The 17607-nt window shown below is 46.4% G+C and overlaps 1 protein-coding gene across 1 annotated transcript in view; it reads right to left on the bottom strand.

Annotated features, from left to right (window-relative positions):
• Positions 1-3830: 3830 nt before the first annotated feature.
• The window catches only part of LOC133339357 (UDP-glucuronosyltransferase 3A1-like), a 31949-nt gene continuing 18172 nt past the window's right edge, over positions 3831-17607 (bottom strand). The window contains exons 4-6 of the mRNA XM_061547490.1: positions 11708-11927; positions 9256-9406; positions 3831-3887 (exon numbers count right to left, since the gene is read on the bottom strand). Coding sequence (XP_061403474.1) covers positions 3831-3887; positions 9256-9406; positions 11708-11927 — 428 coding nt within the window. The remainder of the gene's footprint in view (positions 3888-9255; positions 9407-11707; positions 11928-17607) is intronic.

Raw genomic sequence — 17607 nt, forward strand, 5'->3', positions numbered from 1 at the left:
GCTGTTGAGGCTCGTGGCAGAGAGAGCGAAGATTATTAAATGGAAGCTGCTGAGCACTGCAGGGAAGATTTCCCCTCAGCACCACCAATGATGACGTCTCGTACGAAGAAATGGGAAAGGTAAAATAACAACATCTGACGATGAATCAAAAGTCCAGGAGTGGACGACATAAAACAGACAGATAGACAAAGAAACAGAGAGGGACAGAAATACAGACGTAGAAATAGAGAAGCAGAAAAATACAGAGTGACAGAGATAGAGAGAGACAAATAGATAGGGGGAGATAGACGGGGAACAGATGCATACAGACAGAAAGAGAGATACAGTGAGATAAACAGGAAGAGAAAGGCAGAGAGTGAGAGAGATAAATAGAGAGAGAGGAAAAAGGAACGACAGGGAGAGACAGAGAGAGACACACGCCGAGACAGATAAAAAGAGACAGGGAGAATGATTATTAAAATTCGAAAGGTTTGAGAGATAATTCAGTAACATCTGGCAGAAGAAAGCAACCCTTAAGCTACAAGACCAACACAGAACAACTTAAAGAACAACATTCGTGTTCAGTAGCAGCTCTGTATGCCTGCGAGAACTGGACATTAAAACAAAGACAGACAGAGATAAGATGTTGACACTCGAAATGTATTGCAGCTGCTGCTGCTGCTGTGACCACTCCAGGACTCCCCGCACTGCGAGCTCAGTCGAGGCTCTCACCGCGCTGTCCGCTCGCTGCCGTGCCGAGTGAGCGGACAGCCGCTATTGGTACCAGAGCAGCGCGCTGAGTCGGGGACCACTCTGGTCCAATTATCATCTGCCGTCCTCGGAACTCCTGGGTGCTGAGAGATCCAGCGGCTGAGATACAGGATGTCTGAACAGGCGCAGTTGGCCGGAGACAAATCATTTGTACCTTGTATAGATTAATATAGAAATAAGTGTCCTTTTTAAATCCTTTTTATTAAGTTCACTTGCTTGCGCGCTTACGACCGTGCAAATCTTTCGGTCGTTTTTTAACCCACTTCCCGTGATCCAATCGAGCTGACATTTTGCACACAGACTCGTTGTGCGTGACAATTTATTTTCGTGAAAATTTTTTTCCTAAATTTTCCACTTTTTAGGAAAAAAACACATTTCACTAACACAATCATACATTTTTCCTAAACACAGAAAATTATTCAAGAAAACAACAAAAATGTACAATATAAACAATCATACAAAAACTGAAAACCTTATAATCCTTATATACGACTTTCTTTATATTTAATTAAAAATACCAATGTGATAAAAATGAAACTCTTACTCAAGAAAAACAGAAATGAATAATAAAATAAAACCGATGCCACTCATATAAAGGATTTATAGTGAAAAACTTTGTTTTTACGGGTTAATTTTTTAAATATCTTGCATAGATTTATATCTACTTGCGCGTTATTCTTATTTCTTAGATATATAGAGAGCAGAGCCTTATTCTTATATCCCATGTAGATTTACATATATAGCAGAGCTTAATTGTTATATTTTGAATAGATTTAAATATTAGCAGCGCCTTATTCTAATTTATTGTATAGATGTATATATAGAGCAGTGCCTTATTCTCGTATCTTGTATAAATCTACATATAGCAGTCTTGTTCTTATATCTTGTATAGCTTCATATACAGCAGAGTATTATTCTTATATCTTGTTTAGATTTATATACAGCAGGGCCTTATTCTTATACCTTGCATAGATTCATGTATATCACGACCTTTTTCTTATATTTTCTAAAGGTTTATATGCAGTAGCACCTTATTCTCATATCTAAAGTCGGCTGATGCTGCTGCAGATGATGGTTCAGCTTGAGCATCACTACCGAGCGAGAAGCCACGTGGCCCTGACATCACAGTAGACCAAGACCCAGACGCCATGAGAAGTCACGTGGCCCTACACGTCACAGTAGACCAAGACCCAGACACCATGAGAAGTCACGTGGCCGTGACGTCACAGAAGACCAAGACCCAGACACCATGAGAAGTCACGTGGCCCTGACGTCACAGTAGACCAAGACTCAGACACCATGAGAAGTCACGTGGCCCTGACGTCACAGTAGACCAAGTCCCAGACACCATGAGAAGTCACATGGCCCTGACGTCACAGTAGACCAAGACTCAGACACCATGAGAAGTCACGTGGCCCTGACGTCACAGTAGACCAAGACCCAGACACCATGAGAAGTCACGTGGCCCTGACGTCACAGTAGACCAAGACCCAGACACCATGAGAAGTCACGTGGCCCTGACGTCACAGTAGACCAAGACCCAGACACCATGAGAAGTCACATGGCCCTGACGTCACAGTAGACCAAGACTCAGACACCATGAGAAGTCACGTGGCCCTGATGTCACAGTAGACCAAGACCCAGACACCATGAGAAGTCACGTGGCCCTGACGTCACAGTAGACCAAGACTCAGACGCCATGAGAAGTCACGTGGCCACAACAATCAACAACACACAAGTCACAACAACAACATCGCAATTCCTGGTGACATCAGATGCTATAATCTTGTCATCACCACCACTATCACTTCTTTCGCCCACAGCGCTATTGCTGTTGATTGCCGTCAGTGAACCGCCGGTTCATTGACACCATGAACAGTCTGTTCACTAACGCACTGAACCCATCACCGGGTAACCAACGCTACCATTGCGTGGATAAAAAAAGTATAGCCCGTAAAAACAAAGTTTTTCACTCTAAATCCTTTATATGCGTGGCGGCTAGAGTCCTCTCGTCCTCTGGCTTGAGATGGCTGCCACCTATGGGTCAGATGATTGTCTGCAGTATTAAACAATTGGTAATTAAATATTTAATTTGTTTCCCCTAAACAGTGTAAAATTTTGGAAAAAAAATTTCACGAACATTAATTGTCTGGCACAACGAGTCTGTGTGCAAAATGTCAGCTCGATTGGATCACGGGAAGTGGGTTAAAAAACGACCGAAAGGTTTGCACGGTCGTAAGCAAGCAAGCAAGCGAACCTAATATAAAGGATTTAAAAAGAGGAGTTATTACACTACACTACTAATGCAATTGGTGATTACAATCAAGGAGATTGGTCATTGACAAAATCAATCGATAGATTGACCGACGAGCGGTCTCGTGATTGACAGCCGTTCGTTAACGATCATTAGACAACGGGATGTGATGCTTCACGTGGTCAGTGCCAAAGGCCCCGTGTTGGTGTCGTTATCAGGACCACGACAACGATCACGATTACGTGACAGGTGCAGAAAGTTAGAACGCATCCAAATCAGAGGCCACATTGGAACCTCGCGGGGGCTGTACGGTGCCTAGGAGATGTTAACTACACCTCGCCTGGTATTCAGGAGGTCGTGGGTTCGATCCCGGATCCTTGACGATGTCTGTCTGCTGGATATTTGAAGTCCACGTCTATTTCATCACCATCATCACCGTGGCTAGGAGATGTTAACGACATCGCCTGGTATGTAGGATGTCGTGGGTTCGATCTCTCACCCTGACGATGCCTGCCTGCTGTATATTTGAAGTCTGCGTCCTTCTCATCATCATCATCATCACCGTGGCTAGGAGATGTTAACTACCTCGCCTGGTATTCAGGAGGTCGTGGGTTCGATCTCTCACCCTGACGATACCTGCCTGCTGTATATTTGAAGTCTGCGTCCTTCTCATCATCATCATCACCGTGGCTAGGAGATGTTAACTACATCGCCTGGTATGTAGGAGGTCGTTGATTCGATCTCTCACCCTGACGATGCCTGCCTGCTGTATATTTGAAGTTGCACCCTTCTCATCACCATCACTACGGAGGCTAGGAGATGTTACCTACATCATGTGCAGGAAGCCGTGGGTTCCATCCTGGAGCATGGCTATGCCTGCCAGCTGCATATGTGGACCATAATAGAGTTTGTTTGGGTTAGATCACGTAAATATATTAATGTGTTGTTAAACCCGCCACCACCTGACACAGCCTACCAGTAATAGTTGTCACTTAAACATATGTGTGTGTATATATATTCATAATCAACGTTTTTGGGTTTAGATCGCGTTATTTATAAATGTGTCGTAACCCTCCACCACCCGACACGGCCAATCAGTAAAAAAGTGTCATGTTGACAAAAGACAAATATAGAGCAGAGAACGGGAGATACAGCAGAGCCTCACCATTCTGGCGAATTGCCCGATGATGCTGGATGCAATTACCAGCGAAACGTCGTACAACTCAAATTGTAAATGTTGTGGTTTCACACTTCAACACACCGGTGGGCTAAAGCAGGGAACTATTTGTCTTTTGTCAACGTGACACTTTTTTACTGATTGGCCGTGTCGGGTGGTGGAGGGTTACGACACATTTATAAATAACGCGATCTAAACCCAAAAACGTTGATTATGAATAACATTGGTCGCGAAAGCATGCGTGTTAAACTGTATATATATATTCTTGGTTCTTTCGGTAAAGTCACGTAGAAGGGAAATAATAAAATAATATAAAACAATAAAAATTCTCACGACGTTTCGACTGCAACACAAGCAATCATCATCAGGTGTGAAATCCACAATTTTCTTGCTGTGGATTTGTTTCATATTTTTATTATTTTATTATTTCCATTCTACGTGACTTTACCGAAATAACCAAGAAGATGAATCCCTGCAGTCACGAAAGAAGCTTGAAATCGAAATTTAGCGCAGTGAGGGGGGAAGCCGCCAGGGGGCGCAGCTGCGAGCCCGTGGCCACTGAGCCCTGCGCTCTCAGCCCCGGTGAGGTGGAGTGGCTGAAGCAGAACGACCCCCGTAGCCCCCAGGGCTGCACGTGGCTACGAGGAGCCCCTTGCAGTCAGTGGCAGCCTTCGAGTCGGCTGTGAACCAGCGTGGTTCATACTCATAGTGTAGTGTATAGTGTAGTGTATAGTGTAGTGTGTAGTGTATAGTGTAGTGTATAGTGTAGTGTATAGTGTAGTGTGTAGTGTATAGCAGTGTAGTGTGTAGTGTATAATACAGTGTATTATGTAATGTGTAGTGTATAGTGTAGTGTATCATGTAGTGTATAGTGCAGTGTATAGTGTAGTGTATAGTGTAGTGTATAGTGTAGGGTAGTGTATAGTGTAGTGATTAGTGTAGTGTATAGTGTAGTGTATAGTGTAGTGTATAGTGTAGTGTATAGTGTAGTTTATAGTCGTGTATAGTAGTGCATAGTAGTGTATAGTGTAGTGTATAGCAGTGTAGTGTATATTGTAGTGTATTGTATAGTGTATAGCAGTGTTGTGTATAGTGTAGTGTATAATATAGTGTATAATGTAGTGTATAGTGTAGTGTATAGTGTAGTGTATAGTGTAGTTTATAAAGTAGTGTATAGTGTAGTGTATAATATAGTGTATAATGTAGTGTATAATGTAGTGTATGGTGTAGTGTATAGTGTAGTGTAGTGTGTAGTGTATAGTGTAGTGTATAGTGTAGTGTATAGTGTAGTCATTAGTGTAGTTTATAGTGTAGTGTCGTGCATAGTGTAGTGATTAGTGTAGTGATTAGTGTAGTGTATAGTGTAGTGTGTAATGCAGTTTATATTCGTGTATAGTAGTGTATAGTGTAGTGTATGGTGTAGTGTATAGTGTAGTGATTAATGTAGTGTATAATATAGTGTATAGTGTAGTTTATAAAGTAGTGTATAGTGTAGTGTATTGTATATAGTGCAGGTTATAGTAGTGTATAGTGTAGTGGATTGTGTAGTGTATAGTGTAGTTTATAAAGTAGTGTATAGTGTAGTTTATGAAGTAGTGTATAGTGTAGTGTATAGTGTAGTGTATAGTGTAGTTTATAAAGTAGTGTATAGTGTAGTTTATGAAGTAGTGTATAGTGTAGTGTATAGTGTAGTGTATAGTGTAGTGATTAGTGTAGTGTATAGTGTAGTGTATAGTGCAGGTTATAGTAGTGTATAGTGTAGTTTATAGTGTAGTTTATAGTGTAGTGATTAGTGTAGTGTATAGTGTAGTGTGTAATGCAGTTTATATTCGTGAATAGTAGTGTATAGTGTAGTGTATGGTGTAGTGTATAGTGTAGTGATTAGTGTAGGGATTAATGTAGTGTATAATATAGTGTATAGTGTAGTGTATCATGTAGTGTATAGTGCAGTGTATAGTGTAGTGTATAGTGTAGTGTATAGTGTAGGGTAGTGTATAGTGTAGTGATTAGTGTAGTGTATAGTGTAGTGTATAGTGTAGTGTATAGTGTAGTTTATAGTCGTGTATAGTAGTGCATAGTAGTGTATAGTGTAGTGTATAGCAGTGTAGTGTATATTGTAGTGTATTGTATAGTGTATAGCAGTGTTGTGTATAGTGTAGTGTATAATATAGTGTATAATGTAGTGTATAGTGTAGTGTATAGTGTAGTGTATAGTGTAGTTTATAAAGTAGTGTATAGTGTAGTGTATAATATAGTGTATAATGTAGTGTATAATGTAGTGTATGGTGTAGCGTATAGTGTAGTGTAGTGTGTAGTGTATAGTGTAGTGTATAGTGTAGTGTATAGTGTAGTCATTAGTGTAGTTTATAGTGTAGTGTCGTGCATAGTGTAGTGATTAGTGTAGTGATTAGTGTAGTGTATAGTGTAGTGTGTAATGCAGTTTATATTCGTGTATAGTAGTGTATAGTGTAGTGTATAGTGTAGTGTATAGTGTAGTGATTAATGTAGTGTATAATATAGTGTATAGTGTAGTTTATAAAGTAGTGTATAGTGTAGTGTATTGTATATAGTGCAGGTTATAGTAGTGTATAGTGTAGTGGATTGTGTAGTGTATAGTGTAGTTTATAAAGTAGTGTATAGTGTAGTTTATGAAGTAGTGTATAGTGTAGTGTATAGTGTAGTGTATAGTGTAGTGTATAGTGTAGTTTATAAAGTAGTGTATAGTGTAGTTTATGAAGTAGTGTATAGTGTAGTGTATAGTGTAGTGTATAGTGTAGTGATTAGTGTAGTGTATAGTGTAGTGTATAGTGCAGGTTATAGTAGTGTATAGTGTAGTTTATAGTGTAGTTTATAGTGTAGTGATTAGTGTAGTGTATAGTGTAGTGTGTAATGCAGTTTATATTCGTGTATAGTAGTGTATAGTGTAGTGTATGGTGTAGTGTATGGTGTAGTGTATAGTGTAGTGATTAGTGTAGGGATTAATGTAGTGTATAATATAGTGTATAGTGTAGTGTTTTGTATATAGTGCAGGTTATAGTAGTGTATAGTGTAGTGTATTGTGTAGTGTATAGTGTAGTTTATAAAGTAGTGTATTGTGTAGTTTATGAAGTAGTGTATAGTGTAGTGTATAGTGTAGTGTATAGTGTAGTGATTAGTGTAGTGTATAGTGTAGTGTATAGTGTAGTGTATAGTGTAGTGATTAGTGTAGTGTATAGTGAAGTGTATAGTGTAGTGATTAGTGTAGTGTATAGTGTAGTGTATAGTGCAGGTTATAGTGTAGTGTATAGTTTAGTGATTAGTGTAGTGTATAGTGTAGTGTACAGTGTAGTGTATAGTGTAGTGTATAGTGTAGTTTATAAAGTAGTGTATAGTGTAGTGTATAGTGCAGGTCATAGTAGTGTATAGTGCATAGTAGTGTAGGTTTCGTGTAGTTTAGTGTATCGTAGTGTAAGGTCCTGTATAGAAGTGTATACTAGTGCATAGTAGTGTATAGTGTAGTGTATGCAGGATGTGAAACCGTGCGATGCGGTAACGTTTTTATTTGATAGCTGAGCAGCTGCTGCGGCTGGAATGATGCTGAGCGAAGTTGGTGTGATGATAGTTTTAGCTTCTTGCTGACCAGAGGCATTGTGGTTCATTCATGGCAAGCACTTTCAGAGACCCATATACTGAAACCGTCACCCATAGACTCACACAGGAAACCACAGAATCACCACACAGAGACACATATACTCATCACCACACAGAGACACATAGACTCATCAGCACACAGAGAGCCATAGACTCATCACCACACAGAGAGCCATAGACTCGTCACGACACAGAGAGTCATCGATTCATCACCACACAGAGAGTCATCGATTCATCACCACACAGAGAGCTATAGAGTCATCACACAGAAACCCATAGACTCATCAACACACAAAGGAGACTCAGACAGAGATGCATAGACTCACACAGAGACCCAACGACTGACGCACAAACATAAACCACCACACAGAGACGCACAGACTCATCACCACCACACAGAGACCCACAGACTCATCACCACACAGAGACCCACAGACTCATCACCACACAGAGATCCACAGACTCATCACCACCACACAGAGACCCACAGACTCATCACCACACAGAGACCCACAGACTCATCACCACCACACAGAGACCCACAGACTCACCACACAGAGACCCATAGACTCATCACCACCACTCAGAGACCCATAGACTCACCACACAGAGACCCATAGACTCATCACCACCACACAGAGACCCATAGACTCATAACCACCACACAGATACCCATAGACTCATCACCACACAGAGACCCACAGACTCACCACACAGAGACCCATAGACTCATCACCACCACACAGAGACCCACAGACTCATCATCACCACGCAGAGACCCACAGACTCATCACCACTACACAGAGACCCACAGACTCATCACCACTACACAGAGACCCACAGACTCATCACCACACAGAGACCCACAGACTCATCACCACCACACAGAGACCCATAGACTCATCACCACCACACAGAGACCCATAGACTCACACAGAGACCCATAGACTCATCACCACCACACAGAGGAGACTTGAGGACTTCAGGGGCGTTTAATCTTCGACTGCGCGACGCCTCTCCTCCGAGCCCCCTCCACGATCAACACGCACACCAACAAAGTCAGCGCAGACAGGAGCAGCAGCAGAGACCCTCCTGCCCCTCCTCCCCCTCCTCCCCCCCCTCCTCCCCCTCCTTCTGCTGCTACTCCTTCTGCTGCTACTCCTCCAATCCCCCCTCCACCTGCCCCTCCTCCTCCTCTTCCTCCTGCTACTCCTCCTACTCCTCTCCCTCCTCCCCCTCCTCCTGCTCCTCCCCCTCCTCCCCCTCCTCCTCCCTCTCCTGCCCCTCCTCCTGCTCCTCCTTCTGCTGCTTCTCCTTCTGCTGCTCCTACTCCTCCCCCTCCTCCTCCCCCTCCTCCTACTCCTCCCCCTACTCCTCCTTCTGCTGCTCCTCCCCCTCCTCCTCCTCCTCCTCCCTCTCCTGCCCCTCCCCCTCCTCCTCCTGCTCCTGCTGCCGCTGCCGTCGCTGCTCGCGGCCTGAGGTGCTCGGCTCCGCCCACAGCGGTCACGTGCTCGAGCCAGCGACTGAGCGTGGCGCCGGGGGACATCGGCAGGGAGCGGTGCAGCGCGCTGGCGGCACGGGCAGCTGCACGGAGCCTGCGGGGGGGGGGGGGTGGTTCAGTGGGTGGTTCAGTGGGTGGTTCAGTGAGTGAGTGGGTGGTTCAGTGGGTGAGTGAGTGGGTGAGTGAGTGGGTGGATGAGTGGGTGAGTGGGTGGGTGGTTCAGTGGGTGGTTCAGTGGGTGGTTCAGTGGGTGGTTCAGTGAGTGAGTGGGTGGTTCAGTGGGTGAGTGAGTGGGTGAGTGAGTGGGTGGATGAGTGGGTGGGTGGGTGGTTCAGTGGGTGGGTGGGTGTGGTGGTGAGTGGGTGTGGGTGGGTGAGTGGGTGGGTGGGTGTGGTGGTGAGTTTGTGTGATGGTGAGTTTGTGTGATGGTGAGTTTGTGTGATGGTGAGTTTGTGTGATGGTGAGTTTGTGTGATGGTGAGTTAGTGTGGTGGTGAATTTGTGTGGTGGTGAGTGTGTGGGTGGGTGAGTGGATGGGTGAGTGGGTGGGTGGGTGAGTGGGTGAGTGGGTGGGTGGGTGAGTGTGTGGATGGGTGAGTGGGTGGGTGGGTGAGTGGGTGAGTGTGTGGGTGGGTGAGTGGGTGAGTGGGTGAGTGGGTGTGGTGATGTGTCGGTATTGTGGTGTGTGGGTGAGTGGGTGGGTGGGTAAGTGTGTGTGGTGGTGAGTGGATGTGGTGGTGAGTGGGTTGGTGGGTGGGTGATTGGGTTGGTGGGTGGGTGAGTGGGTTGGTGGGTGGGTGAGTGGGTTGGTGGGTGGGTGAATGGGTGGGTAGAGGGGTGAATGAGTTGATGGATGTGTGGTGTGGAATGGTGAGCGAGGGAATTGGTGAGTGGGTGCGTGAGTGAATGGTGGTGGTGTGGAAGGGGAAGTGGCAACAGTACAGTCGTTTAACACATTGCTTTCACGGCCACGGGAAGAGAGAGAGATGCAGACTCCAAATATACAGCAGCAGGCATCAGGGTGCGGGATTGAACCCATGGCCTTCTGTATACCAGGCGAGGTAGTTAACGTCTCCCATCCACCGCGGTGATGATGATGAGAGAGGGAGAGAGACACAAACTCTAAATATAAAGCAGGCCGAAGGTCCCGGGGTCGAACCCACGACCTCCTGCATACCAGGCGAGGTAGTTAACATCTCCTAGCCACCGTGATGATGATGATGATGCGAGAGATGCAGATTCCAAATATACAGCAGGCGTCAGGGTCAGGATCTTACCCATGAACTTCCTGTATACCAGGCAAGGTAGTTAACATCTACCCAATCACTGTGACGTTAAGGTCTGGGATCGAACCCACGCCCTCCTGCACACCAGGCGATGTAGTCTACATCTCGCTGGGTGCGGGATCGAACCCACGACCTGCGTACCAGGCGAGGTAGTTAACATCTACCCAATCACCGTGACGTTAAGGTCTGGGATCGAACCCACGACCTCCTGTGCACCAGGCGAGGTAGTCTACATCTCGCTGGGTGCGGGATCGAACCCACGACCTGCGTACCAGGCGAGGTAGTTAACATCTACCCAATCACCGTGACGTTAAGGTCTGGGATCGAACCCACGACCTCCTGTGCACCAGGCGAGGTAGTCAATATCTCGCAGGGTCCGGGATCGAACCCACGACCTCCTGCGCACCAGGCGAGGTAGTCAACATCTCGCAGGGTCCGGGATCGAACCCACAACCTCCTGTGCACCAGGGTATGTAGTCAACATCTCGCAGGGTCCGGGATCGAACCCACAACCTCCTGTGCACCAGGCGATGTAGTCAACATCTCGCTGGGTGCGGGATCGAACCCACGACCTCCTGCGTACCAGGAGAGGTAATCAACATCTCACATGCTCCGGGATTGAACCCACACCCTCCTGTATACCAGGCGAGGTAGTTAACATCTACCCAATCACCGTGACCTTAAGGTCTGGGATCGAACCCACAACCTCCTGCGCACCAGGCGAGGTAGTCAACATCTCGCAGGGTCCGGGATCGAACCCACGAACCTCTTGTATACCAGGCGAGGTAGTAAACATCTCACATGCTCCGGGATCGAACCCACGACCTCCTGCGTACCAGGAGAGGTAATCAACATCTCACATGCTCCGGGATTGAACCCACGCCCTCCTGTATACCAGGCGAGGCAATCAACATCTCACATGCTCCGGGATCGAATCCACGGCCTCCTGTATACCAGGCGAAGCAATCAACATCTCACATGCTCCGGGATTGAACCCACGCCCTCCTGTATACCAGGCGAGGCAATCAACATCTCACATGCTCCGGGATTGAACCCACGCCCTCCTGTATACCAGGCGAGGCAATCAACATCTCCTCGGCCACCCTCTACCTGGGCTCTTGCAGGGCGCCGTGCAGGGCGGAGTGCAGGGCGTCTCTGTCCAGGGAGGCCACCCGCAGGCAGACTGCGAAACCGCGACTCTGTGCCAGGCGGCAGTTGCGGTGCTGATCGCCGAACAGCGGGATCATGACGGCAGGGACGCCGTGGTAGATGGCCTCGTACACACTGTTCATGCCTCCGTGAGAGACCAGCAGACGGGCTCCACTGTGGCCTGCATGCGGGGGAAGTGGGTGGGTGGGTGAGTGGGTGGGTGGGTGAGTGGGTGGGTGGGTGGGTGGGTGGGTGGGTGGGTGGGTGAGTGAGTGAGTGAGTGGGTGGGTGGGTGAGTGAGTGAGTGAGTGAGTGGGTGGGTGGGTGAGCGGGTGGGTGAGTGGGTGGGTTATTGGGTGGGTGGGTGAGTGGGTGGGTGGGTGGGTGGATGGGTGAGTGGGTGGGTAGATGGGCGAGTGGGTGGGTGGATGGGTGAGTGGGTGGGTGGATGGGTGAGTGGGTGGGTGGGTGAGTGGGTGGGTGGGTGAGTGGGTGGGTGAGTGGGTGGGTGAGTGGGTGGGTGGTTGAGTGGGTGGTTGAGTGGGTAGTTGAGTGGGTGGGTGAGTGGGTGGGTGGGTGAGTGGGTGGGTTATTGAGTGGGTGAATGGGTGGGTGAATGGGTGGGTGAGTGGGTGGGTGGGTGAGTGGGTGGGTGAGTGGGTGGGTGAGTGGGTGGGTGGTTGAGTGGGTGGTTGAGTGGGTAGTTGAGTGGGTGGGTGAGTGGGTGGGTGAGTGGGTGTGTGGGTCGGTTGACTTTTTACCCACCCAGCAAACCCGCTCACTCATTATTTCACTTCACCATTCACTCATTCAGGAATAAACTAATTAATTCCCTCACCCATGAGCTCCTTGTGAGGCAAGCCAGTGATTGAGTCGACCTATTCCTGAGTGAATGAGTGAGTGACTGACCAAGTGCACTAAGGAACGAATAAACGAAGGAATCACTGAATGAGTGAACGGAGATTGTTGTGAGGCAAGCAGTGAATAGCAGACTACTGGTTGTCCCAATGGGTGAACGAATTACGAAGGAGTAAACAAATGAAGGAATTAATAATGGAATGAATGAACGAACAAAGAACGAAACAATCGCCCACGAGGTATTTGTGAGGCAGCCAGTGAATATAACTCGGGCGATGACTGAGTGACTGAAGGAATTAGGGAACGAATGAATGAGTGAACGATTCAACGAGAAAACGAATGAATGAATGAATGAAAGAGTGAATGAACGACTCGCCCACGAGTCCCTTGTGGGGCAGCGAGTGAATGAGTCGACCGATTCCCAGGGAACCGAGTGACCTATCGAATAAATGATTAAGTGAATGAGTGAAGGAATGAACGCATGAACTAATGAAGAAGTCAACGCACGAACGACTCACCCACGAGATCGATGTGAAGCAGGCAGTGAATGAGTCGACTGATTCCCAAAAAACCGAGCGACAGATTGAATAACCGACCGAGTGAATGAATGAGTGTTGAGTTAGTGAATGAGTGAATGAGTGAGTGAATGAGTGAACGAACCAACGACTCGCTCACGAGGTCCTTGTGAGACAGCCTGTGAATAAGTCGACCGATTCACAGGTTCCGAGCGACGGATTGAATAACTGACCGAGTGATTTGAATGAGTGAATGAGTGAGTGAATGAGTGAGTGAATGAGTGAACGAACCAACGACTCGCTCACGAGGTCCTTGTGAGACAGCCTGTGAATTAGTCGACCGATTCACAGGTTCCGAGCGACGGATTGAAAAACTGACCAAGTGATTTGAGTGAGTGAATGAGTGAGTGAATGAGTGAGTGAATGAGTGAGTGAATGAGTGATTGAATACGTTAGTGAATGAGTGAGTGAATGAGTGAGTGAATGAGTGAATGAACCAATGACTCACCCACGAGGTTCTTGTGAGGCAGCCAGTGGAATGAGTCGACTCATTCCCGAGTAACTGAGTGACGGATTGAAAAACTGACCGAGTGAATGAATGAGTGTTGAGTTAGTGAATGAGTGAGTGAATGAGCGAGTGAATGAGTGAGTGAATGAGTGAGTGAATGAGTGAGTAAATGAGTGAGTGAATGAGCGAGTGAATGAGTGAGTGAATGAGTGAACGAACCAACGACTCGCTCACGAGATCGATGTGAGGCAGCCAGTGGATGAGTCAACTGATTCCCAAGTAACCGAGCGACGGATTGAATAACCGACCGAGTGAATGAATGAGTGTTCAGTTAGTAAATGAGTGAGTGAATGAGTGAGTGAACGAACCAACGAACGAACCAACGACTCACCCACAAGGTCCTTGTGAAGCAGCCAGTCAATGAGTTGACCGATTCCCAAGTAACCGAGTGACGGATTGAAAAACCGACCGAGTGAATGAATGAGTGAATGAGTGAGTGAATGAGCGAGTGAATGAGTGAGTGAATGAGTGAGTGAATGAGTGAACGAACCAACGACTCACCCACGAGGTCCTTGTGATACAGCCTGTGAATAAGTCGACCGATTCACAGGTTCTGAGCGACGGATTGAAAAACCGACCGATTGATTTGAATGAGTGTTGAGTTAGTGAATGAGTGAGTGAATGAGTGAGTGTTGATTTAGTGAATGAGCGAGTGAATGAGTGAGTGAATGAGTGAGTGAATGAGTGAGTGAGTGAGTGAATGAGTGAGTGAATGAGTGAGTGAATGAGTGAACGAACCAACGACTCACCCACGAGGTCCTTGTGATACAGCCTGTGAATAAGTCGACCGATTCACAGGTTTCGAGCGACGAATTGAATAACCGACCGAGTGAATGAATGAGTGCTGAGTTAGTGAATGAGTGAGTGAATGAGTGAGTGTTGAGTTAGTGAATGAGTGAGTGAGTGAATGAGTGAGTGAGTGAATGAGTGAGTGAATGAGTGAGTGAATGAGTGAACGAACCAACGACTCGCTCACGAGGTCCTTGTGAGACAGCCTGTGAATAAGTCGACCGATTCACAGGTTCCGAGCGACGGATTGAATAACTGACCGAGTGATTTGAATGAGTGAATGAGTGAGTGAATGAGTGAGTGAATGAGTGAACGAACCAACGACTCGCTCACGAGGTCCTTGTGAGACAGCCTGTGAATTAGTCGACCGATTCACAGGTTCCGAGCGACGGATTGAAAAACCGACCAAGTGATTTGAGTGAGTGAATGAGTGAGTGAATGAGTGAGTGAATGAGTGAGTGAATGAGTGATTGAATACGTTAGTGAATGAGTGAGTGAATGAGTGAGTGAATGAGTGAATGAACCAATGACTCACCCACGAGGTTCTTGTGAGGCAGCCAGTGGAATGAGTCGACTCATTCCCGAGTAACTGAGTGACGGATTGAAAAACTGACCGAGTGAATGAATGAGTGTTGAGTTAGTGAATGAGTGAGTGAATGAGCGAGTGAATGAGTGAGTGAATGAGTGAGTGAATGAGTGAGTAAATGAGTGAGTGAATGAGCGAGTGAATGAGTGAGTGAATGAGTGAACGAACCAACGACTCGCTCACGAGATCGATGTGAGGCAGCCAGTGGATGAGTCAACTGATTCCCAAGTAACCGAGCGACGGATTGAATAACCGACCGAGTGAATGAATGAGTGTTCAGTTAGTGAATGAGTGAGTGAATGAGTGAGTGAACGAACCAACGAACGAACCAACGACTCACCCACAAGGTCCTTGTGAAGCAGCCAGTCAATGAGTTGACCGATTCCCAAGTAACCGAGTGACGGATTGAAAAACCGACCGAGTGAATGAATGAGTGAATGAGTGAGTGAATGAGCGAGTGAATGAGTGAGTGAATGAGTGAGTGAATGAGTGAACGAACCAACGACTCACCCACGAGGTCCTTGTGATACAGCCTGTGAATAAGTCGACCGATTCACAGGTTCTGAGCGACGGATTGAAAAACCGACCGATTGATTTGAATGAGTGTTGAGTTAGTGAATGAGTGAGTGAATGAGTGAGTGTTGATTTAGTGAATGAGCGAGTGAATGAGTGAGTGAATGAGTGAGTGAATGAGTGAGTGAGTGAGTGAATGAGTGAGTGAATGAGTGAGTGAATGAGTGAACGAACCAACGACTCACCCACGAGGTCCTTGTGATACAGCCTGTGAATAAGTCGACCGATTCACAGGTTTCGAGCGACGAATTGAATAACCGACCGAGTGAATGAATGAGTGCTGAGTTAGTGAATGAGTGAGTGAATGAGTGAGTGTTGAGTTAGTGAATGAGTGAGTGAGTGAATGAGTGAATGAGTGAGTGAGTGAATGAGTGAGTGAATGAGTGAGTGAATGAGTGAACGAACCAACGACTCACCCACGAGGTCCTTGTGAGGCAGCCAGTGAATGAGTCGACTGATTCACAGGTTCCGAGTGACGGATTGAAAAACCGACCGAGTGAATGAATGAGTGTTGAGTTAGTGAATGAGTGAGTAAATGAGTGAGTGAATGAGTGAGTGAATGAATGAGTGTTGAGTTAGTGAATGAGTGAGTGAATGAGTGAGTGTTGAGTTAGTGAATGAGTGAGTGAGTGAATGAGTGAATGAGTGAGTGAGTGAGTGAATGAGTGAGTGAATGAGTGAGTGAATGAGTGAACGAACCAACGACTCACCCACGAGGTCCTTGCGATACAGCCTGTGAATAAGTCGACCGATTCACAGGTTTCGAGCGACAAATTGAATAACCGACCGAGTGAATGAATGAGTGCTGAGTTAGTGAATGAGTGAGTGAATGAGTGAGTGTTGAGTTAGTGAATGAGTGAGTGAGTGAATGAGTGAGTGAGTGAATGAGTGAGTGAATGAGTGAGTGAATGAGTGAACGAACCAACGACTCACCCACGAGGTCCTTGTGAGGCAGCCAGTGAATGAGTCGACTGATTCACAGGTTCCGAGTGACGGATTGAAAAACCGACCGAGTGAATGAATGAGTGTTGAGTTAGTGAATGAGTGAGTAAATGAGCGAGTGAATAAGTGAGTGAATGAATGAGTGTTGAGTTAGTGAATGAGTGAGTGAATGAGTGAGTGTTGAGTTAGTGAATGAGTGAGTGAGTGAATGAGTGAATGAGTGAGTGAGTGAGGGAATGAGTGAGTGAATGAGTGAGTGAATGAGTGAACGAACCAACGACTCACCCACGAGGTCCTTGCAATACAGCCTGTGAATAAGTCGACCGATTCACAGGTTTCGAGCGACGAATTGAATAACCGACCGAGTGAATGAATGAGTGCTGAGTTAGTGAATGAGTGAGTGAATGAGTGAGTGTTGAGTTAGTGAATGAGTGAGTGAGTGAATGAGTGAATGAGTGAGTGAGTGAATGAGTGAGTGAATGAGTGAGTGAATGAGTGAACGAACCAACGACTCACCCACGAGGTCCTTGTGAGGCAGCCAGTGAATGAGTCGACTGATTCACAGGTTCCGAGTGACGGATTGAAAAACCGACCGAGTGAATGAATGAGTGTTGAGTTAGTGAATGAGTGAGTAAATGAGTGAGTGAATGAGTGAGTGAATGAATGAGTGAGTGAATGAGTGAGTGAATGAGTGAGTGTTGAGTTAGTGAATGAGTGAGTGAGTGAATGAGTGAATGAGTGAGTGAGTGAATGAGTGAGTGAATGAGTGAGTGAATGAGTGAACGAACCAACGACTCACCCACGAGGTCCTTGTGAGGCAGCCAGTGAATGAGTCGACTGATTCACAGGTTCCGAGCGACGGATTGAAAAACCGACCGAGTGAATGAATGAGTGTTGAGTTAGTGAATGAGTGAGTAAATGAGTGAGTGAATGAGTGAGTGAATGAGTGAGTGAATGAGTGAGTGAATGAGTGAATGAACCAACGACTCGCTCACGAGATCGATGTGAGGCAGCCAGTGAATGAGTCGAC

This window comes from Lethenteron reissneri, unplaced genomic scaffold (genome assembly GCF_015708825.2).
Source record: "Lethenteron reissneri isolate LAM-NWPU_2019-01 unplaced genomic scaffold, ASM1570882v1 scaffold_1846, whole genome shotgun sequence".
NCBI lineage: Eukaryota > Metazoa > Chordata > Hyperoartia > Petromyzontiformes > Petromyzontidae > Lethenteron > Lethenteron reissneri.